We start from the raw sequence: 25539 nt of genomic DNA, 5'->3' as shown, positions 1-25539 counted from the left end.
ATAGTTTTCTATGACCTTCTCCATCGTGTTAAGTATGAAAGATGTCAAGCAAATTGGTTTGAAAAATTTAGGGTGAAAAGATACCTTTTCACCGATTTGGGAATAAAAGCCGTTTCCAATACGCCTTTTCATCCTTTTTTCCGTCGTTGGAGTGTCTGTCAGAATGCTGTTGCCTTAAGCCGTGGGGTAGGACCCCGCGAAATATGTTTTGAGAAGTAGCTCATTCTAGTTAAATATCCCATCTTTCTTCTTCAGGCAGGCAGAAGATTGCCCCTGCGTTCAGCTTTGTATAGCCTGCATGCTTCTGTGGTTTGTTCTTTCCCTTCTCAGAATTCCCTGAAGCTACTTCCTTTTGCTCCCTAATCGCGTTGCTATACGTCGTCAGTGCTCTTTTGTTTGAAGGGTTTTGGCATCTCCTTTCTCATTCTGGCTAGGATCCTTTTCCACCGGTGTACATCCCTTGATAGCTTGACTATCTTAGCCTCTTTTCACTCAGGCTTCTCCTCTTCTGTGGGCTGCAAGTGCACTTCCCTGTTTGGTCTCGTCCTTTCAACCTCGATGATTTCCGCAGACTTTCTACTCGATGTATCTTTTGAAGTATCCTTTCTTGGCTTCTCCGTGTGCACGTTCCCAGGTATACCACAAAATCTATAGCTGATGAGGGTGTTATAAGGTTTAATTGCCTCCATTCTGGCAAGGATCCTTTTTCACCGGGGTACATCCCTTGATAGCTTGACTATCTTAGCCTCTTTTCACTCAGGCTTCTCCTCTTCTGTGGTCTGCAAGCCCACTTCCCTGTTTGGTCTGGTCCTTTCACCCTCTATGATATCCGCAGACTTTCTACCCGATGTATCTTTTGAAGTATCCTCCCTTGGCTACAAAATCTATAGCTGATGAGGGTGTTGTAAGGTTTAATTGCCTCCAAGGATCGGTCGTCTACCCCGATTCTCAGAAGGTACCATTTAGCACCTGCGCGGCTGAGGCTTGTCTCTTTCCCCTTGCTCGGCACCTGCTTTTTGAGCTGGGACCTTTGTTGGTTGCAGTCTTTGCAGTAGGCCAATGTTACTCTTGGCTCCACTACTTGACTTCTCAACTTGTCCCTGCTTGTGTGTGCGAGTGTGAAAATTACGTGATTCTGTAACTATTAGCAATCTCGATGGTGCTTTGCACCGCTTTTCTGAACAGGTATCAAAACAAATAATACTACCGATTTTTCAAATTAATGAGGAAACGCACTCCTCCTTTTTATTTAGCTTTCGTCTATTTCACAAACGGGGTCAGCTCCTCGTGATCGGTTGCGTAATTCTGTTCTACCAAAGGACTAATCTGGACGCAGTCGCGAGGAATTCACATCCTCATCCAGCGTATCAAGTTACCGTTGTTTCGGTGGGCCTTCTGGATGCTTACCATCGATTTCGATATTTAGACTAATCTTGGCAAATAAATTACCGTTAACGCGAATTACATGATCATACCATCGAAGACGCCTCTTTCGCAATTTTTCTAAGATCGGCGCAACCCCATATTGACCGCCGATCTTTGTAATGGACCGCTCGGGATCGCTTTCTCTGCTTTCCTGTTGGCATTCTTGGAAGGACGGACCTTCATTTCGTCATCGTTATTCGAAAGCTAGGTAAATCGGTTAATGAGCCATTGATGCCTGGCTTGATGGCCCCGAGGGTAGCAGAGACCGCTTGGTGGATAGAGTCCTTAATTTGGTTCCACAATTCTTGCAAGTTCGTAATAGTTAGTAATCGCGTAAGGGAGATCATTTTTTCTAACTTCTCGCCATTCGTCACCATTTAATGGGCCTCGGGCCAATGCACTCTTCACGCTGTTTTATCGGTGGCTTGATTCGCAAGATGGCAATCAACGGCCGATGTTAAACGGATTTGCAGAATGACGTTGAAATGTCAGCCCGTTTTGAAAATTTAGTCGACTTGCGTTTTACTGTTCCCATTATAAAATGCAGAAAGATAGGACAATCGTTTGATGAACCATGTATTCATAAGTACAAGATCGTGGGTGTCCTCAAAACCGATTATACGCTCGCCATCCTCATTGCGCGCTCCAGACCCCTTTCCCCCATGGCACCTGCTAGGGTCGCCTGCAATGATGATATAGTCATCAGTCGGCACGTTGCAAGTTTTTGCATCGAGGTGTTGCCAGAAAGCTTCCTTGTTGGCATCGGGTCGACCTGTTTGTGTTAGATATGCGGTGAAGAAGTGAATTATGCGATCAGTTGATATAATGGTGAGTTTCATCAGTCGCTCATCAAATCGTTCGACTTCTTCAATGGCATCACGAAAATCCTCTGAGATGGCAATGCCAACACCGTATTGAGTGTGTGGGCTACTAAAATACAGAACTTTGTAGCCATTTTTACCGTGTTCGCGTTCAATGTCGCAGCTTTTGGCACCAGACCACCGGGTTTCTTGCAGAGCGCAGATATCAATGCGCCTTTTCCGAACGGTTCTTGCGTTTTCTCAGTCCTTCCAGTGAGGGTACCTAACAAACAGGTATTTGATTTGTTCGGAATTAACTTTCGTTTTGACGCTATTTGTGTATCAAAAACTGTAGCCATTGTTCGACAAAACCGAGGCCCGTGCTTCCCCATCCGAGGCTTATGACTCATCACGATCATTCTGTTTTTAACGGCATTGGATGCATTTTCTTGGTCGGCCTGTCACGGGACCTGTCACCAAGAGAGATCAGACAGAATTTAATATACTGATATAACTCCGACCATATTTTATTTATCTCTTTCCCTGATCTCACATTTTATTTTTGTTTTACTGAGGATATTACGAAGTGCGTTGCCTCAAAGCCTCCTCCTTTACCCGGGCTTGAAACCAGCATTTTATGTAAATAACATGGCGGAGTTTCAGCAGATGCGAGTAATCTGGGGAAGGGGTGAATGAGAATTTAATTAATTAATGTATATGGTTCAACAATTATTCCTAGAAAAGTAACTGTGTTTGCTCTTTAATACTAAAAGGAAATCTCTTCATTTGTTAATTATTGGAATGCTGCATTCAGTTCCTCGTGGTATGGGGCACTTACACTTTCAACCCCCTTATACAAAGTGCATATCCTGGCTTGAAACGGCTTCTCAGAAAGGAGTGATTTACAGACGGTGCCAACTTACGTAGCTTAGCTAGGATAAGTGAAAAGCGACTTAGCAATATTTATTGACTGTCTATGTTAAATAGATGGCACACCTTAGGTTGCTTTCCACAAAACTTTTATCTAAACTACGCAATTCAAAGAAATTATTGCATGAACCACAAAATGTGGCAGTGGAGATCTTTTGCGGTATTTTCTCACCAATAAATATATTTATCTGCGGCCATTATCAGTCTTCATAACAGTTTTTGAATATTTCAGTTATAACGGTAGAGTCAGACCATTGGAATAAGGAATGATATGCTATTGACTTTCAATTTCCTCCTTTTCTAGTTTAAGTGATGCAATATTTTTCGAAAAATCTCTCTCCAGTTTTAATTTATCGAACCTGTGCAATTCATCCATTACTGAGAATAGATTAAAAACTCGGTCCACTTTAAAATCTAATCGAATTCCGTCATCTGCATAATGGATTCAGCCAGGCCAGGTAAATTTCGTTTATATCACAGTTCACAGTTGCGTAAGAAAACGAATGATGATCATAAATTTCCTTTTCTCTCCGTCAGATTCTTTCCAGCATTCGTTCTTAATGAAAATCACCAGTTTTTCGACTCCGTAGTAGTGAAAATAATTAAACTTCGGCAAGGATCGAAAGGGAGAGTTGTTGTCGCGCACGACTTGAGGAAATTATTTTTTCGTGACATTTCTCTTTCATTTCATTACCACCACGCTCCCTCCGTTAACCCAGCTGGGTACAACGTAATGTAACATCGCCACCATTTCAGAAGAGATTGCGAATTTCAATTAATTTCAACAATAAAGAAGTTAACCGGCACCAAAACACAACTTGAACCTCTCAATTTTCAATTCTGGTGCAAATAATGAGTTTTGTGTTGTATTGCAGGAAAATGGAGGGAAGGAAAGTATGAGATGGAAAGTGAGAAATTTGTGTATGTACCAATATGTACGTCAGGGAACATAACTTTCCAGACTTTTCAAATGGCAGCTTCCAGAATAGTCCCAGTAGAAATTTTCTTGCGGCATCCTTCTCTGGTTAATGAGAAAAATTTCTATTTTGGCGTACTCTCGTCTTCTGCACTTAGTGAGATGAAGTTTTGGGTGCTGCCAATTTCATTTTCACGATCCCGGATGGACAGATTTTGATCCTAAAAACTACCCCTTCAAATGACATTTTCATGTTGATCGAGGTTTGATTTATTAATGAACTTATTCTAAAATAGTTTGCTTAGCGGGATAAACAGTGAATCATGAACCAAACACGTTCAGGAGATTGTTTAAACCTCACCAAGAAAAGCCTTGGCGGGAATATTCACGGTTCACAATAGGGTAAACTACGTAGGAAAATCTACGAACATCATTTGTAGATTCTGTGGGGAGAGTAATAAAACCTCCATACATATTCTTGGACAATGTTCGGCACTTTTTGAAATTAGGTTAATGCACCTGGGAGAACACTGAAACATTTAAAATTAGGAAACATCCTAAAATTTGCTTCGATTTTAAGATTGACCCAAATGCTATAGTTAAAAAGGACACTATTACCCATTAAAGGGACTTCCTTCATTTTTTTAATTTTTATTCTATTGCTGGTTGAATTTTCTCTCGTTTGGTAATTTCCGCCTTTTTGCCTGTAAAACGTTCTCTTAGTTTTCATTTTTTCTCTCTATGTTCTCATTTTATTTGTATATTTTGCTTGATTTGCTTGGAACTGCTTTTGGCCGTTTGCGATTTTCGGCAAATTGAAAACATGTCTCACCAACGAAATCACTGATCACGCGACCGACATCACTTCTTTTTTATTTTTTTATTTCTCCGCTTCCTGACACGGCTTTTTCCGAGTTTGACTCTTCGGCACAACTCGCTGACATCCAACATGAGGAAACTGGCAATGAAGAAATGTTTTGTCGTTTTGCAAATTACTAACAAATCTAGCTTTGACATTGTTCAGAGAAACAAAAATTCTGAGTACGTCGTTCTGCAATCATGCTTAATTTTAATGGGGAGTGGTTTCTAATTTTGGTATTACTGTTCATTAGTTATAAACCATAAAGTGCACTTCCCGGTTAGTCTGACAATGAGGCTGCTACCAGGAGAGAACAGGCAGCTAATCCAATATTTGAGCAGATTAAAAGCCAGTAATATTACAGAACTTGCCCATACTGAAGCATTTATTATGACTTTATATGCTACCAAAAGATGGGTGGATAAATAACTTGTATAGGACTGTGTGTTGTAACCCCATATTGCAGCCTGATAGTTTAGTCTATATCTTATCATAGCTCATTTCAATGAACAGTTTCGTCCAATTTGCTAGACCCAGGAGATTCATTGTGCGCGTTATCAACACCAAAACTAGGGAAAACATAAGTTCAGTATGTCATTCATTGTAATTTTCCCTTCTCAATTGGCGAAATTTTCACCTCCACGTGTACGGTCGAACCGATATTGTTCCCTCAATTTCAGCTTGGTGTACCTTTGCGACCAATTTTGCATTCCAGCATCTGGTGCAGTTCCAATATGTCAGGGAGAGGACATGTGAAATTTAGTAAATAGCGTGTGACGAGCTGATATATGATATGATTTTAGCCATTGTATGTCGATCAAGGAGTTTGAAGATAGGCTCCTGCATTAACCGTACACTGTCCCAGAATATGTATGGAATTTTCGTTACTCTCCTTACAGAATCTGTGGACAATGTTAGCAGATATCCATATCTTCCCAAGGAACTTCTCTTATGAGTCCTTGGTTTCGAATTCCCTCATAAACACCCTGTATTTTTTCATTCCTAGTAAATTTTACCAGTATAGTTCCGTCAGCCGCCCCTTTTCATTACTTAGCGTCATAGACATGAACTCCTTTTGCACTCCATAAAAGATCCCTACTCGTGGCCGGTTCAGCCTCCTCATACCCTTCTAACTCAATAAGGTCTGGAACTCAAAGTATTCAAACTTTATTGTGTGAGGTGAGCGAGAGTGAGTTCATTCGCTAGGACCTAAGTGGCTTCGAATCGGAGTCCAAACTGATGGTTAGGAATTATGTTATTGAGATCGCAATGCTGATCCGGCTGACATTTCATCGTGTAGGTTTTTTACCTGGGAATGTGTGGGTTTCATTGAATAGTCACAGTGAGGTTGAGTCTTTCCGTGAGGGTGGTACATTGAGATTCCGCAAGGATTGTTACGGTTCCAGCGTCACTGCAGTTAAGTTCCCTTTTCTTAGTTACAATGAAGTTTCGGGGTTTGTGCTTCCCGGTTAGCCCATTCATGTCTTGGCCTGGGCTGGATATCTGTTAATTTGCGGGTCAGCTCTTTGTTACGAAAATTTGCTACCATTATCCGGATTAACGTACTCAGGTAATTGATCAGGAAGGGCAATGCTTTATATTCAGCAATGACCCTGTTTCCAGGCAATATTCGCTTGAATGTTTCATATGCACCGTCTGTCTAACCTTCAGAAGTAGCATTATATCGTGGGGAAGTCAGTTTTACTGAAACTCATCCACTTTAATAAGCTTTGTAGTTCTGCGTGTAGCCGTATTAATGGAGTCTATCGCCAAAGTGATTGCATCGTCGATTTCTTTATCCGACAAGTTAAGGGTGGTTACGAGTTTCTTCAAGTTCAGTCTTGGCGCTAAATCTGACTTGCTTTTATCCCAGTTTTCTAGGCGGACAATCTGACAGTTATTATTACTCGCTTTTGCAGTGCAGAGATCGAGGACAGTTTGAGTTCCACTGCATACTGGTCGGACATACCTGGCAGGATTTTGTAGGAGATCATCTGAAAGTTTTGTCTTGTTTTCTCAGACAGCAAGAAGCAGTCAAGGGAGGTTTGACTATCTTACACTCAGTTGGCGTGAAATGCATCCATTTCAGTAGGGTTTTCCCATTTCTGTTGACTGCTGTATCGCCCTAAAAAGTGTGCCTCGAGCTAAAGCCGCCACCGAAAATAAGGTATCTAGGCTTTAACTTGAGACCCAAGACTGGGAACTGGCTGAACAGCCGCCTTTGGGAAATTCTTATGACTTATTACTGCTTGAACGTAAGATACTCCGGAGCTTCTCAAGCTTTGTGACAGTTGTGCCGCAGTTACAACAGCACATCATTTGCCGGTCACATGCATTCCCCGTGTGGGTGGTTACATACAGATCGATGTGCCCGAAGTTCTGGCAGTTACAGCATTGCACTTGTTCAATAGACTTTATTTTTTCAAAAGCCATCTTTTCATGAAGGACGTACTAACCGAACGTATTTTAAGCTGTGAATATTCAGCTTTGATATCCGACAGAATATCCACTAGGTCTGTTTCCCGCTGGAATAATTAAGAACTGCATGTACTTGTTTTGGTCTTTAGCCGTAACTCGTTAAGAAGAGTGGAAATCTTTCCATGGTCTTTGACGAAACCCGTTAATATGAGGATCTTATCTGCCCTCGTGTTTTTAAGGATTAATTTAATCCCATTTCCTTGCAAACCCGCAAAAGTTGCGGTAGATTCAAATTATATCCGACGATTCTCACGGTCATTTCTTTTTTATTTTTCCGGACAGCGGGCTTGTTCGAAATCCAATTTAGGGGGATTGGAGCGGAGTGGAGCACATATATGCTTAACAACCTGCTCTTTAGTTCTGTTTCTGCGAACTAGTATGAAGTTGAATGGGACTTCAGTCATTGTTTCATCCTCATTTAGAATTACTTCTGGGGACATGCCTTGCGTTGCTGCTTTTTCTATGTTGATGTTGGATAATGCCGCTTGCTGCTGATACTGCTGTTGTTCTGGTCGGTGATGGTCTTCATGTTGGTGCCGTTGCCGTTCATGTTGGTTGCCGTTGAACCCCCTCTTCTCTGATAATTCGTAATTACTCTTGAAGTTGAACGGTGACTGTCTGCTGGTGTTCAAGCTGGTGAGCCATGGAAGCCTTTTGCTCCTTCAGCTCGTAAATTTGGCTTAGGAAGCCTGAGTTCCCCTCCAACTATTCTGCGAGGCCCGAAATCCCCTCTTCCTCCGACGAATCCCTTGGGGTATTCATCTTTTGTCTCTCGGCAGACAACTTGTCCCCAAACCCGTTTTTTTACAACATGGCCTCGAACATCACCATCCTGAAACTAGAAAATAATTGAGTAATTTCTGGTGTAATGTAATTCCCAACTATTTGACATGTGGATCTCTTTTAACTTCCGACCCATGTGCACTACAGCTATAGATTTGTACAATATCGCCCGCGTAACCGTGGATCTTTATTCTAGTATTTGTTAACTAGGACCAATGACTCTATACTGCACCTTTGTGATGGCAGTGCTCCACCCTCTGAATGTTTTCAGTACAAATGATGTCAGCCAAGTTAATCTGAAAGATTTACGCTGAAAAAAGTGTTTTCTGTTCGCTTTTGGAATAAGATAGTTTGTATCTCAAGGCTATGCTGCCCCTTTCCACGCTTATGAGAGATCCTAAGATGATTTCTAGGCCCCTCTGAAATAGTCCAGGGAATATGGCATATATTGCAATGGTGTAAAAGTCCGACTGTCTATTTAACTCTGAGTATATCTTTTTAAGGTTTAAAACCACATTAAAAACCTGTTCTGACGTATGTTTTTGGGATTTGTTTTTAATTAGATTGCAGTCAAAACTGGACATTATATTGATCACATTCCGAGCAAATTAAGCCGAAAATAAAAAAGTTACGCGACATTAATCCGCTGAATGTCGGGCGTGACGTGTAGTTGCTTCAATTTCTATCCCAAACAAAAAGTTTTTAATTCTACATTTATAATTTTTTTATACCACTGTGGGTGAAAATAATCAAAATCAAAAATTTTGTAGATGTTAAAATAATTTTTGCAATTTTTGCAAATAATGCAAAAAACACCCTTGAAAATATGCTATTGTCCTAGATGTTGATGCATATTCATGCTAATTTTATAAAAAAGCATCTCTCCAAATTCCGTAATGATCGGTTTATTGCTTTTTGGGTTAGAAGTTCCGAAAATATGAAAAAAGTAATTTTGAACAAAACCGAGTTAAAAACAAAAAAAAAAATGATTGAAAAGTGGCCTTTCAGATATGAAAGCATTTCTCACTCGTAATAACAAACAAAGTATAATTGCAAAAAAACTAAATGCGCTCGGAGGAGGGACTGATGCCAGGTATTTCGAAATGTGCTATTTACATAGCCTACAGGATTACTAAGGACATAAAACGTCTACCTCCAGCTCGTCCGAGCCTAAGTCTATAACGGATAATCGGTTCCGCGCTCATAAAATGTAAAGGAACATGAATTTTGCTTTGAAATTTTTACAGTGTTAAGTTAACGATCTATGCAATAAAAAGAAATTCGATTCTGAAAACCTCCTAATGTGGTTTCCGCTGAAGGTTTTGTTGAAAACAATAAGTGTGGAAGGTTCCAAGGATCAGCCCCCACGCATTTGATCAATTACGTTGCTGCACGTGAAACTTAAGGGGGTCCCCTTATTCTTAAAAGAGAGGTGCACATTTTTTTTCCACCGAATGTAGACATGTGGAATATTAATTGCAGAGGAGAGGAGTGCGTGCGTCCAATAGAAGTTAATTATTTTTAATACTCACCCCGAAATTTCAACAATATTATGTTGATCCGTGTACATCTATCTATATATCTACATCTAGGCCTTAAAAGACTTTCCGTTAAAATATCTACTCAAATAAAGTTAATAATATTATATTATTATATTTTGAAATTTACTGCCAGCGCCTTTAAATTCATCCTCGATCCGTGCAGCAATATAGGCCTTTATATTAAGTACTATACTGAACATTTTAATGGAAATCGTATTATTATTAACAAAGTTATTATAGTTAAAATTTTCCTCTTTCACGTCAAATTACTACTCCCTCAGAGATAACATGCCAGTACCACATCGAATTGAATACCGTGTATATCAACGTATATACACTACTAGCTTATGGTATAGGCAAATTTGCTTACATACAGGTTTTGCTAATTATGTTTCATACTTCCAAGTTCCGAGCTTCTTGTTTCCAACTTTTTTGCCATAATCGGAAACTTATTTTAGTAGTTTTAATTAAATTAACTATTTTGCTAGCATTCAATTTTCCTTCTACCTCCTTCTGTTTGTTGATAGTATGTTAGTATGTCTTTCACGGTGAGATAGGAACAAGGAAGTAGTAAATGTTTCATCTTTCTTCTCCGGACAAGCAGAAGATTCCACTTTAAATTAAAGACTTCTGTAGGCGAACAAAGAAAAACTTTTCTATTATTTTTCTGCTTCATGTGGGTTGGCAAGCATGCTTGGACCTTTATACCATTTCAGAGGACTATGTGCTAAGTCAAACTTATGTCAAAAAGTGTGTGAAGTGAAGCTTCCAATCACCTATGTAGAGCAGTATGTGCTTAGCATCAATGGGTTTTGACGCAATTACAGTCTGTCCGATTCCATAAAAGAAGGTATCTATTTATGTGATTGGCCTTCAAAGTATTGCGTGGAACTATACTTTATCTTCGAATTTGCAATAAACCTTCCGCACAGATTCCGCACTTTTCTTTGATACTAAAGAGTTAGTTGGATCTATAGTAATTGGATTCTGAAGCACGATTCATGCTTTAGAATTCGCTTTCTAAGTAAACTATTTTGTAGACTCTAATGCTAGTAATGGCTCTACTAGCAGCTTATGCAAACATATCCACTTGTATCAAGCGAATGTTTCGCGGTGCTTCCTCTATAAAACCACAACTTGCCAACCGAAAATCTAGTTATTTGGAATACTTTATCTACTTACAAGCATACGTGTGTGCTCAAGGGCATTTCTCGCTGTTTTATTCCAGGCCAATTTTGTAAATCTGTACAGCATCCTACAAATGACTTCCAACTGGCTACCCTTAACAAGTGAAGTTGAACGAGAAGTAGCTTAGCCGTTTTTAAAGTACAATTGTGGCTCACTATGCCACCATCATCTTGCTCCCGAAAGTGGGCCCAGCCAGCAAGCGTAGTTCGGCATAATTAACATGCAACACGAATAATCAAATCATGAACAAATGTACTGTTCTAGTACGTGTTTAATGCCGGGAAAGCAATTTTCCCATTTACGTGTATCGTGTTTCGCGTTTTACCGTTCACGTTCGCATTTGAAAACAACCACGGAGAGCCTCGGTGTGTAGAGTCCTTGGAATTGAGGTGCCTCCCTAGCGCGAGAGTCATTGGGGGCACCTTCTTCATCTCTTGCCACATCCTGGCTCTGAACTCCTATACGCGAGCTGGAATTAGTGCATTAATTCGAGAAAATAGATAGTGTTGTACGAACAGCATGGGAAACTTTTCACTTGATTCACATAAATAAAAGTTAATTTCAACAAAGCTCCTAAAATAATTTCATGGGGAATTTGTTTGAAGTAAGTTTATGCAAATTAGATACGTACTGGTGTTTGCTTTCGGGGATATGTATCTATGGTAGCTAACTTTTCTCCTAGTCGGTTTGCAAGGAGATAATTTACCATTGTTTCTATGCGTGGATGAGGAAAATAATTTTCTAAAAACTGTTCTGGGTACTGCCGAAAGTCTACACTTATGTAAATGCAGCTTTATGGTTTAAACAAAAGCAAAAAATAAGCTTCCTAAAACTTTGCATGCAATTCCATTTTAAACTAATATTGTCTTCTCATTTTCAGTGTTAACTTCAAGAAGAACGAGAAAATTTACAATGCTGCGAACTCAGAAGTGCTAAAGATGCTCCACGAGCAAGAAAACGACCCAGAGCCAGGTAAAGATGAAATGTTTTCTCATTACTACGCTCTAGCGTATATGCTCCGATTACTCAATGGAGAAATGAATATATTTGCTGATAAGTTAATTGAATAAAGCCGAATTGAAGTATAAAATAGGAAACCAATTTTGTATTGAACACGAAACAGTCACCAACATGAGACATTCAGACACGCGCATTATCATAATTTCGTAAATATGTTTTTGTAAACGCATATCTCTACCAAATCGGTAAAGATTTAGATCAGCCAAAAATATCGAAAATATCACAATTCACCTATTTCCATTTTTTTCTTTCCAACCTTCTCCAACACAAGCAAATGCACATACTTCCTCCTCCTAGAAGTAAAAACCATTTTAAGAGAGTCATCCTTACCGTGTATCCCTCCATATTCGACTTTACTAAATTTCATAAACAAATTCGCCATATCAAATGACATGATTCATCATGGAAGCCATCTTCCTACCTCATCCCCCATTTGGTACCACATATGAAACTCATGCATAAATTTAATCCTTTCGTCGGGTTTTTGTTGATATTTTTTCATATTTGAATATTTCGTCAATAAATCGTGAACATTTTTCTCTTGACGATAATATTCCATTTTTTAGTAACTACCAATTGTTGTATCAGTTTTTCATTGGAATTTTTCCAGTTTTATTTTGGCTTTTTGATTTCCTTTATTTTTGTGAACGTTGTAAAGTTATTGCATGCTTTACGTTTTTGTTTCAATTCGATACGTATCCGAACATTTTTGTAATTGTTGCTGTTTTTATATATTTTCCGTAGTTTATTTTACTCCTTAATGTAAATATTTTTCAACATTTTTTCCAAAAAGTAAATATTAGTTGACATTTGGAATCACTTATAGTGGATAAATGCTTCATTGCATTTTCACCCTATTCATCAATTTTTCTTGAACGTGAAACTATAAAGACACTTACATATAATATACAGTTTTAGAACCAAGAATTCAACCAATCCTAGTTTGTTGAATTAATATTCGGGACAATTTCGAGCAAAGGTTTTTACACCCTTACCACAGTCGGGGAATATTTTTGTTCACATTAGGATATACATAATTTTAGTTAAACCTAATTGCATTCCATTTCCAAATAGTGCATTCAGGACGGTGTGCAAAAATAATTGTAAGAATCTTTGAACATTGAGATATTTTTCATCTTTGTTGTCTGTTAGTAAAAATCTTCAAAATAACCTGTAATTAGTCTTCCCAGTCGCCAGAAATGACCGCTAAATATTTGGTACATTTGCCCCAACCGAAACACAACCCCTCCCTTACCCCATATTCGATTCTCCTGCCAAGGACAAAACGCCTATTTAATTTTTTTTCTAGTTTGTTTTGGCCTTGACATTGTTATGTCATGGTCGCCAATAGATACTCAAGAACGAAAATAGAAACGTCGCCTTAAATTTAGTTTAACTTAATTTTGTCTCTTCATATTGAATTGAATATTTAACCTGTATTAGAAATTAGTTTTTTCTTCCCGGTAAAATTTGGTGGAATGAGCAATCAATCGCGTTAGACCGAATACAAATCAGAATTCTAGATTCTCAACTCACAAATAGGATTTTTTTAAACTTTTTTTCTTTTATTAATGCATTTGCAAGACTGTGGGTATCTGGAGACCTCTGTGAAGCTGGTTATTTTTCACAAACCAAGGCCCCTGTAATTGTACGCAGATTCTAAAATGCGCGCCTTCCAATAGCTCTGTATAAGATATTCTAGTAGAACTCATAACCCATAATTGGATTTCATATGTCCAGATAGGCTTGATGACTGCCTTATACAAAAGGACTTTGTACTCCAATTCAAGCATGGAGCGCTTGCTTAAAAACCAGTGTAGACTCCTTGCTTTAATGATCATCTGTTGCTTCTTGGCTTTAATATACCTTTCCCACGTAAACAGTCTGTTCACGTATAATCTCTGGTATTTGTCACCACCAGATTGGGGAATTTGGCTTCCGTTTAAGTTGATTGGGGGGCAAGTTTCCCGACGATGCGTGAATGTTATATGAGCGCCTTTCGACTCATTGACTTTGATTTTCCGGGTGGTCAGCCATACCTCGACCCGATTTAAATGCCCCACAAAATGCTAATCGAGCTTCGGCATGGATGGCCAGAAACAAAGTATCATCCGCGACTATACTACTGCTAGTTGGCATGTCTGAGGTGTAGGTAAGGTACAGCAACGGTCCTAGTACACTTCGGCCCAATTAGATAGAATTCAAGAATCTTGTGAACATTAGTGGGAAGCAGTTGCTTATTTTTTACACCAGACCTTCTTGCCATGCTCTATGAAACGCCTGTGTTACGTCCAAGAACATCGCAGATCAATACTTCCTCTCCTCTAAAGCTCGACTAATTTCAGTCACAATTCTATGAACTTACTTCGTCTTACGATGCCCTTTGTGGAAGCCAAATTGATGTTGGGAATTATTTTTTCGTCGGCAAGGACCGAGCTCCTGCTTCAGTCTCGTAGATCGATGCTTCTGCCATTCTCCCCACAAATTTCGTTTACTCCTGAATTTCTGTCGATGATATTTTCCCTGAACCTGTTCAGCGGTGGAGAGCAGTGTCGAGCTGCTACGACGATGCATTGATTGAATTGTTCGACAGCATTGTCGATGTGGTGGCAAGTTTTCAATGGAACTCTGACGTAGAAATGAGCGCCGATGCATTTCTTGTACTTAAACCAGTTTGTTCTTTTCAGGATTTATTGCTTGGATGGTGATTATAACAGGGTAGTGATCCAAACGTAAGTCAAAGTTGACTTACCTACCTCGACGATGTTTGTTGTAAACCTAAAGTTGATAAGATCAGAAATTTCGCACAGGTTAATAAGCCGAAATGTAGACTGTCCTGAACAAATAACATCAAACCCTTTGGGCTTCCTTATGGTATCGAACAATTGTCTGCTTTTCGGATCCCCAGTGGCTGTATTTGGCATTATCGTCCCTTCAGTGAACTGTGGTGCCGCAATTTTAGGAGGGAAGGGGGGAGGAGCAATATATAGCTGGAAAAGTGATTTCGTCGTTAGATTTGGTTAGGCGGATAGATATAGTGTGGAATATCTTCACACTGCAGTTACTTACTCATATTATTTCGTCTTTTTGAGCTTTCGCTTGGGCTTGTTCGTCTAGCACCTTTTCCGCCTGTCCGCTAATTTCTCTCTCAATTTGTTTAAATCCAACATCAGATCCACTTTCTGCTTTCGCCTGATACAACTCACATTCCTCTTTCATTTATATAATATCGGCATAGGATATATCTCCTTTCTTGGAAATAATACTTATTTTCGGATGAATCTTCCTTTTGTATTATTGCCTTTCCTTTTGCTGTCCACCTCTGTCCATTGTCCGGGCTTATAAGCTGCAGATTTTTTCTGTTTTACCAATGATGAGGCGGCAGGCCAGCTTTTCTCAGTGAAGAAGCTTGTTTCTTCTGGGCCACTTGCTAGGCACCAAAGGGTTCGCTAACACCATTCCTACTCCTTTTCGTTTTCACCTACCTTATGTTAAGAAGGTGTCACCTGCGTTTCTTACATGACTTCGTCATGTAACGATAGGGTTTTTTTGTCTTCTAGTGCACTAATTAGGATAACTTGATACCCTGAGCCTGATATTGTGGTGGATATTTCGCCTCTCCTTAAACTCACTGAGTTTATTTATGCGTTGTCCTAGTAAAAGAAACGTCATCCCAATTTGCTTTCGTTTATAGTCTTCTTTTGCACCAGTAGCGTTAATGGCGATTCAGGGACTAGCTGTACCTGTTTCCGAATCCAGCGACAAATCTCGGCTGCCGGGGGGTAACGTCGTTTCGTGATAACCTCCCAAGTTTTGACTTTTTGAGAAAATGGTTCGGTGTTGATCTCATTTCCATTCCACTATTACTTCTCGTCGCAGTAGACACCACAGTAGCCAAGGTTCCCACTTCGGTTTTTGAGTATCCCTCCAACTTTACAACTTCATATGATATCCCATTTCAGCTTCTTGTATAGTCCGATACATCGGCTAAATGGTATCTGAAATTTTGTCAGTGAAGTGAGAGAGACTATATTGTCCGAAAGGACATGGCATATGAAATGGAATAAAGCGGATTAAGAGGGAAGGAGTTATAATAAGGAGGGTGGGCTAGGAAGGGTAAATATGCTCTGTAGGGGCGTTAGAATCGCTTGTAGGAAAAAAATCGAATTTTTGCGCGATCAGCTTGGTTCAATGAATGATATGATGCAGAGTTCTGTTCGGTTGAAAATTCCCCCATCTGGTTAGGGACATGTTTTATTATAGATTGGTAAGTAGATTCAATTCGATAGGATAATCATGTTTTCCCTATATTCAGCGAGTCTACTATCGTTATCAATGGTTATGTTGTAGAGACTATGGCTTCTGATGGCCAATGATGGCTCTCTCATAAGAACGATAAACTCCTATCATATCCCGAAATTCGAAGCTTTATTATGGTCAGATCGGGGAATTTAGTAGCTATGTGGATCTTTACGTAGATGCTAAGGCTTCAGCACTCGGACTGGTTCTCCTTTTGTACTAACCTGATGTTTCCAAAGAAACTTTATATCACACTACTCACTGGATTGCTTAGCGTATGACTACGTTTCTTAAATGTTTCATACAAACATTTTGTTTACAATTACTAATGCAACAATTATATTCGACCACTTACTTCAATTGTATGACATCCCGTTCGAATGTAGCTCCATTATTGCATTCCAGTATATCTCTATCCTTCTATATTTTCAGTCTGCTTACAAATGAACATTGCTTGTACAGTCTCACCCACTCCCTCAACCTACTATTGGCATCAGTCCAGCAGTAGTATTGGTAATAGCTGTGTTTGTTTGTTCTTTTGTGTTGCTTCAAAACAATGGCCTTACCTTCGCTCTCGAGACTACAATCAGCTTTCCTGCGACTTTGTCATTTTCACCTTCCCCAACTCTTTGTAAGCATGGAGCTGGAGGTTCAGCTGCCGAAACTGTGACTAGTAGCTTTTCGATGTCTGAGTTCCTTCTGTCATGCCAGTCCACGTTGGTCTTCGTTTCTGTTTCCTTGAGGTCAGTTATTTGCGATAATTCTGCATAATTTCTCCGATCATGCGCACTCGCCCGAAAGTTGAGTTATTCGCTACTGTAACTCTTAACAGACGAACGTCAACGGTTCGTTTTACGTCGATCACTGCATTTTGCTCTTGTTTCTTCCTTTTGGCGTCTTTTTCTTTTATATATTTCTGTTGACGACTTACATATTTATCATGTCTTGATGCCTTCTATGTTGAAAAAAGGGCGCGTCTCATAATTTCCAAACCAATATGCGAGAAATATTTCTTAAAAAATATGTTGTGAGGCACTGACAATCCCAGAATTTTAACTCAATATGTATCTCTAATTCGTCGTCTCCGCTTTCCAATTTGCTTCTGCTTGTACTCGATATACTGCAGAAGTAGCTTCTGAAAATAATGGATTCGAAGCTCAAATCCAGATTTTTATTGAGCAGTTCCTCTGAACACACACTCCAAAGGATTCTAAAATTTAGTGTTCATGTTTTGAACTTTGTCGCGACACTTTCAGGTTTGATCAAAATCTTCCAAGTGATGGCTTGTCTCCCTGAGGGTCGTTATCGACTTCTCGTGACGCTCAAGGGTTCTCTTCTCTCATTACTTCCATCTATCCCTTCTATCGTTTTGACATTGTCTTTGGATTTATCGCCAAGTTTCCTTATTTCGTTCTGTCATTTTCTGACTTCATATTTATCGTACTCTTTTACAATTTGTGTGCCCTTCGTAATTGTCAACCCATACTTAGCAAGAAGATACTGTACGTTAACCAGAGCTTCATCCTAATAAGCCACACTCTCATATTAAGTGATATATGATTCTCCCAAATGATATTTGACCCCTCTAAGATAGCTGACCATCTCCTGAGGACAGAATTCGTCCTATTCAGCCATCAGTCATGTTTGACCCACTGTGTTTCAAATAGGGGTCCAGGGAAACTATGCATCTTCCCGTCGTTGGTTGATACTGGTGTCAATAATCCTCCTCCTACCACTGGGGACCTATCATATTTCTCTGAATTAGAAGTTTACACCCCCTTAATTACATTCTCTCTCTACCCTCCCGTTATCTCCTTAAGTTAAAAATTAGTATTACTTTTGTTAGCATACTCTTTCTATTATAGAATGGAATGATAATGAAAATTTCGTTCCACTTCTAAGAAAACTAATCAAATATCTGAGCCAAATTCATCGAAAATTATTGCTACCACCAAATTAAATCCGACAACACCACATGCCATTTTGCTACTAATTTTGCACTCCTCCATGATTATTATTGACAACTAATTTTATCCTTCTTTGAACATTATATTATCACAATTGACACATTAAAACCAACCTACAACCAACAAAAATATGACCATTAATCAAACTACAGATACCCAAGGACCAGCATCACCAGTTACAAAGCATGTAACTGCACCAATTGACCGACCAAAAGCCCCAAATACCGGTGGTCTACCAACTGGACAAAATATATGTGCTGAATGTGAACGCCTTATTGTGTAAGTGTTTTATATCTCTGTAATTATTGGCTTAAGAAACAATAAATTATGAGGATATACCCAAAGATGGAAATTGCTTCTAACTAATCCGAAAAACAATTTCCAATTTACCTCTATATATATGTATACGTGAGTGTGGGTGTGCGATTGTGGCATTTTATTTTGCGTCATAGTTTATAAGAAAGCATCATCATCCCGAACAAACACAACACTTAGTTTTATATTCCAGTGAAATTCCAAATTTATTTTCAATTTTGAAACTTTTTGTTTGACTACAACGAATTGCTGAAAACATTTTAAAAGAAGTAGGTGTTACTACTGTATAGTTATAATTATACAAATATTTTAAGCAAATTCGTTGTAGAAAAACAGAATTGGTTGTAGTTAAATGAAAACTGATTATCACCAGCTTAATTATCATTTCAATGCAATCTATTTACTTGGCTCTATTAAAGAGTCGCACGCCCCGGCGAATTTCTTCTGGACGGCAAGTCATGCAGTTGGTGGTGCGGCAGGTGTTAAATCGCATCATAGAGAAGAAGATCACCACCAACCCCAACCACTATCATCGCAAAGACCACATGAGGATGAACGTATTGGAACCCTGCTCTTACAAAATACTCTGGCCCCCGGGGCAGCTCATCGACCAAGCCTTCCGACTCCAGCTCCAGCTCCAGCTCCAACTTTCTCTTCATATGGGCCGGAGTCAACTTACCAACCCCAACCACCTGCAGCTCCAGCTCCAATTCTCTCTTCATATGGGCCGGAGTCAACTTACCAACCCCAACCACCTGCAGCTCCAGCTCCAACTCTCTCTTCATATGTGCCGGACTCAACATACCAACCCCAACCACCTTCAGCTCCAGCCCCTTCATCTGCACCACCTGCATCTGTTCCAACGCCCGGTGCTCCTGCGAGTACTGAAGTTAATCCGAAAACTGGAGGTGGCATGGCATGCGATAGCTGCGGTGTGTCGATTGCGTAAGGATTGTTAAACATCCCAAATGACCTTTACATGTTCATGTGTTTATTTGTGCGTTGAGGTCATACTCCGTTGACGAGATTTTTTATCAGAAAATTCCGAAGACATCCTTATTGCATTGTGGAGTTACCAGTGTCACCTTGTTTACTAACAACATTGCGAAGGAGTGACATAAATCGTAGCAGTTTTCCTCTCAGTTATAAAATAGTTGAATATGCATTTTCTACCTTTTTATGCGATATTTTGAATTTAACTTTCTGAAATACGCTTCAGATTCATATATTTATGAGAAAAAATTCAAATTTAAAATTTAATTTTCTTAAAAGTTAGAGTTCATGCTGTTGACTTTCAATTTTGTAGATTTTCTAGAAAGTGATTACAGGGTTTAGTGTAACTTCCTTTATTCTTTCTGTACGAATGACTTACGTGTGAGTGCGACAATTCTCCTTTTGTCACTGTTATTACTGTAAAACTCTATTTCTTCGTTCTAATCAAATGTTTCTCATTTATTTTTCGACTCCTCATTCCGGAATGATTTCGAAAAAAAACATATGCCGTCCAACATTTCACCGTGTTCATCATCCTTACAAAGTGGTGTCTTTGTACGCATTAAGGATAAAAATCTTCATTCGGAATGCTTCAAGTGTGCTACGTGTGGCACGAATTTGAAGAATCAAGGATACTTCAATTTCAATAATAAACTGTATTGTGACATTCATGCACGTCTCGCTGCCATGAATAATCCACCAAAAGGCACTGAGGGTTATACACCAGTGCCAATAAAACCGTGAGTACAAATTTTATTTAATCAATTACATCTTCACTGATAAGTATTTGTCGTTTTGCGTTTAAAAGTTTGTGTAAGTTACATTGTTGACTGTACGTGAGATGATAAATCTAGAACTGTACCCCAGTCGGATAATTATTTTTAGACTTTTTCTGAAACTAAATTAGATATTCAAATCGAGAATTTGGATTTGATGAATCACCTTAATAAATAAAATGATGTTCAGGAGACTACCGTAGATAGAACCGCGGAAAATATAATTTCACCTCATTAATACACCCTAATTTACATCTAACTTCACCAGTTGATATCGGTCAAGAGCATAAAATAAGTGTTTCCCAAATTTGCTAATTAAAAATATATAAATGCAACCGTAAAATACGTTTAGTAGCGAAAGTAAGAGTCCACAATTCAAAGCTCAAATGATAGCTAAATTCGTCAAAATATTCACGAAATAGACAGAATAGATGATTAGAGAATGTAAGCAAATAAAAAGATAGAAATAAAGGGAAAGAGCTCCTAAATTACTGAAACTATAACAATGAAATAGAAAGAAAACAAGTCGGGAAATCGGAAGCTGGACGCTTCAGGTATGAAAGGTTTTATGTGTTTCCTATATAAAAACATTTGAGTGAACATTCGGCCAATTAGTACCTAACACGTAACGTATTGCATATAGCATGTAAGAATATTCCCTTTCGTGTGCTACTGACATTCATTTTATTGCACCTTATATCACTGCAGTGCAGAATGAACTTCAGGGGCATTTTACTGTCAATCACTAACAGTATACTATGATTAAGTTTATCTGAACAGATATCGGTATGGAGGATATTTCGGTATAGTGGCAGCTTCACGTCTTTTTTATGAGAATTTGTGTGTGAAAGACTACCTTACCCGTTATACATTAAATGTCAGAAATGAGATCAACATTGAAAAGCATTAGCCGAACCCTGAAATTAAGATAGAACGATACAACTCATCGTATGCGTATCATAATTCTCACCTTCTTACCAAGCAAATAGACGGACAGACAGTAGAGTAAGGAAAGATACACTTAAAAGAAAGAAAATTTAGCAATACGGTTGATATAAATAAGAACAATACAAACCTTAAACCAAAATAAGAAAATTTAATATAAAGTAAATATGACTAGAAAAAGGTTTAAGAGGCAAGGGAGGCTCGATGGTAAGAATCAGTCTGTATGTCCACGGGCCCTTTCCCGAGTACTCCCAAGACACTTACCATCTATTTACAGATCTTTCCCTTTCGGCGTCCTTCGTCTGCGACAGAGGAGACACTGCCTTAAGATTGTATATAGCCGTCATCTGTCAAGATGTCAATCGGCATCATCCTCGAGATGACGAATGTTGTCTGATGTGACACGGTTCTGAAGGCAGAACATATCCTTGGGGCTGTCCTCCTATAGACCGCACTCAGTTTACGGGTACAAGCTGGAGCTCACCACCTTCGCAATAACAAATAGCCTTCAAGTATACCGCACCCTTCCTAAGTGCGGGATTATCCTTGCCAAGGCCATAGTCGCCGTGAATCCTTTGTCACAAGCACGTGTTGCTTAAAACTCAGCTTTGTGTCTATCATCACTCCCAAATGTGATCGCCGATTCTAATTCGGGTCTTCCGGCGCCTTATAATGAGGACCACTCTTATTTTTTTCTCACCAAGCGCCAGTCCAGCTCTCTCTAACCAGGCCTGATTGCTTCGCATAAATATAACTCAGCATCTTCTCGACACTTTGCAACTAAAATCAATGCTATATCAGCACCGTAAGCCACTATTGTTCCCTCCGCCGGAATCGGAAAATTAAGTATAGTTTACTACACATCTGCAGAGACAACATACTTCTGGAGCCTACCGTTGGTATCACACCAAAGCCTCCTTTCTGTTAAATAACAACGAGGTAGGTGGAAAAACGAATCGCTGCCCGGGACCTCCATATTAAGCGAATTAAACACATTTTTCATGTCAAGGGTTACCATTGCGCAATATTTGTTGGAACTACCTTTTCCGTGAATTGCGTTCTCGGCCAATCCCGTATGCAAATTGGTGTCGTCAATGGTTGATCTGGGCTTACGTAACCCGGTCTGAAAGGCGTCCTTGACTTTCAATAACCTGGAACGATATATTGTCGATTACTCGGCTTGAATCTTCCCCATAGTGTCTACAAGAAGATGGCTCTCCTGGAAGTTTACCAACCTTAGGCAACAGTACCAGCTTCTGCCGCTTTCACCGTGTAGGAAATATACCTTCGAGCATACGCTAACAAGTATTCAAATTTAGATAATGTGAGACTAGGTGGGGCGTAGCAACAGTACACATACCCACCGCTTATTTTCGCTCATACGAAGCCGCTGACCAACCGATATCTGCTCAAATAAAGTAAATAGTAAGAATAGTATATTACAATATTTTAACAATTTACAAAAAACCTGTAACGACAAATATTGAAATTACAATGGCCAACCAGACTCTCCTTAGTGGCCGGAGACAACCAAGAGGGGAGTGCTAACCCGAAAATCTAAAAAGATGGCGGAATTGGCCATGGAGATCCGCCCACAAACCTTGAAGCTCCATCAAAATGCCTCTTTGCTAGCGAAGCTAGGAAATGTGAGGGAGTCCTTTGAGCACTTCGATCCCTCACGTATCATTTCACAAAAATTCACGTACGTGTGTATGTCCACATCGGATCCTGAAAAATATACAAACATGGGGATTCGCGCGAATTTACCGAAATTAGCAACACACGAGCTAAACCGTCAAACTCCGGACCCCAGTACCGCGATCGAAAAGGAGGATCCACGACGGATCACATCTTCGATCGACGTTTCACCTGCCACAGTTTTGTGAGCGCGGCCTCTGAGGTTCCCGCCCTGTCTCGACATTCTCAGGCAATTATATTGGAGGATGTCCCTTATTAAAAAGATTTCTACGAAGTCAAGAATGAGAAACAAACAATCAAAAAGAAAATAATAAAGTAAATACGAAAATAATAGAAAGAAAAATTATTATATATCCGCCGAAGCCGGTCCCAAGCCCAGTTGTGAAAGGAGGAGGGATGGATAGCTTCAGTCTGAAGCCCCCTGAGACGCCACCGCAGCGTCTCAGGGGGTAGGTGAGGAAGGTGCAGAAACTTTGCAGTCTTGCAGATTACTCACTAAGGAAGCTATCTCAACACCTGGCAGCTAGAGATAAAATGCACCACCAAAAATGAGAAGAAGGAGAAATTTAAGGTCCGGTACGGATAACCGACGGGAGTCGTCTGACTTGGTGACTGGGTCGGGCTCTCGTAATGGACAGCACGGCGTCGAAACCGCTAGTCGTGGGGCGGTTCGACGTCTAGGCGCCACGACGACCAGGAGCACAGCTCCGCCTGCTGCAGCTGTTTCGCCACAATCTGTGGCGACCACTTCAGCAGGTTCGCGTAGGAAGCGGATGAAATGGACTGAAGAAATGAACCTCTTCATCATCCGCTCCTACTACGAAATAACGGCGGGGGTGGGTACAACATCTTACCGCCTCTTGTTGCACCAGAGATTCGTCGAGCGTTTCCCGCAATTCGCGCACGTGACTGTGCAGCTAATCGCAGACCAGTACAGCTTCATTACTCGCAGCACAATCCCGGCCACCATCAGGGAGCGTGTTCGACTTGAAGTCATCGGGGAAACTGGTGACCGAGAGTCGATGGGGGCAGAGGCGGCGGCATCAACAACACCACGCCGCACTGCAAGCAACAGGTTCAGTACTCGCCGAAGCACTCTTCTCCACCGTCCAGCTGAGGTTTCCGCTGAGGTTCGGGACGAATTCCAAAGAGCGTGTATAGAATTCTCGGATATGGATCTGTGGCGCGGCAGGATCTGCGGCATTCGAAATTTATTTCGAATGTTGCGGATGCGGACGGGTAGATGGCGAACTCTCCACTCACTCATTTTCTGAACGCACCAGGGGAGTGGAGAATTAGCGGTGGAAAAATGCCGTTGGTTGGGACAGTAAGGACCGCATGGAAATAAGTCGGTCTCTTCTGTTCCCAACCGCGGCGGTGTAAGCACTAAATAAAAAAGTGATCTTTGTGCGATTGTATATAGTACTTTGCCTAATTAGTGATAGATTTTAATCAATCATTTTAGATAATAAATGTTATGAAAACATAAGAAAATCGCGCTCACTAGAAATTGTATTCGAAACAATATAATAAAACTAAGAAAAGAAGTGACTGAACAGATCCTTTGTATAGACCAGGTATTCCCAGGCTCTATGCATCTCCAGCAACTCTTTGAGTGACAAAAGAGATCCACCATGGAAAATTCGTCTGGAACGTCGGCGGGACTCATTAAGGCAGGATATTGCTAGACTGATTCAGATCAACACTGGCAATGCCAGCCGACGGGTGAGAAGTAAAGTGCAGAGGGTTTACCGGAACTATGCCATCCCCTGTGAGACACCCGTAGTTGAAATTCTGGACACACTAAAACAGAAACTTTCTGTCATACGTCTGTTTACGACGGTATAGCGAAAGTTATTCCAGACGTGTCCAGAATGCGACATACGCGAGGAACCAGCGGAGCTTTTTCAGATTTCTCAACGAATCCCAACAGAGCGCCCAGACAATACAGTTCTCGGTGACGGAAGCGAAAGAGTATTGGGGTGGACTTTGGGGGTTACCTGCCCAGCATGCTGAGCATGCTGAGTGGATCACCGCCGAAGGCACCCGCCATGCCAATACACCTGGCATGAATTTCGCGGATGTTACCGAAGAGGAAGTTCGACGAGCCATAAACATCTCGAAGAACTGGAGGGGCCCAGGTCTGGATCGGGTGCAGAATTTCTGGTATAAGAAATTTACCAGCGTACACAGTCGGTTGGCACGCAGTATAAATGAGGTCATGAGTCGGCCGGAGGAATTTCCACCTTTCCTCACTGCGGGGATTACCTACCTTATCCTTAAGAAGGACACGGTGCAGGACCCCGCAGACACAAGACCGATCACTTGCTTACCAACCCTCTACAAATTCATCACGTCCATTACTAGTGGAAGGATCAATGCGCACCTCGAGACCAACAACATTCTGTCCGAGGAGCAGAAGGGCTGCCGAGTTGGGTCAAGGGGTTGCAAAGAGCAACTCATTATCTTCCAGGGGGATTCATTGAGTCCTCTTTCGTTTTGTATGGCACTGAACCCTCTTTCATGGCTACTGAATGATGCTAGAGGGCATGGTTTTGCAATAAAATATGGCCTACGTGCCAAGTGCGAACTGACACACTTGATGT

The 25539-nt window shown here is 40.4% G+C and overlaps 1 protein-coding gene across 6 annotated transcripts in view; it reads left to right on the top strand.

Annotated features, from left to right (window-relative positions):
- Window positions 1-25539, top strand: part of LOC119651276 (PDZ and LIM domain protein Zasp) — a 284905-nt gene that overhangs the window by 214588 nt on the left and 44778 nt on the right. For all 6 annotated transcript variants that reach the window (XM_038054783.1, XM_038054801.1, XM_038054792.1 and 3 more), the window contains exons 6-8: window positions 11801-11892; window positions 18941-19466; window positions 20060-20254. In XM_038054783.1, coding sequence (XP_037910711.1) covers window positions 11801-11892; window positions 18941-19466; window positions 20060-20254 — 813 coding nt within the window. The remainder of the gene's footprint in view (window positions 1-11800; window positions 11893-18940; window positions 19467-20059; window positions 20255-25539) is intronic.

The sequence above is a fragment of the Hermetia illucens genome, chromosome 1 (genome assembly GCF_905115235.1).
Source record: "Hermetia illucens chromosome 1, iHerIll2.2.curated.20191125, whole genome shotgun sequence".
Taxonomy (NCBI): domain Eukaryota; kingdom Metazoa; phylum Arthropoda; class Insecta; order Diptera; family Stratiomyidae; genus Hermetia; species Hermetia illucens.
The sequence above is the reverse complement of the archived record's forward strand: the minus strand, read 5'-3'. Positions and strand labels throughout refer to the sequence as shown.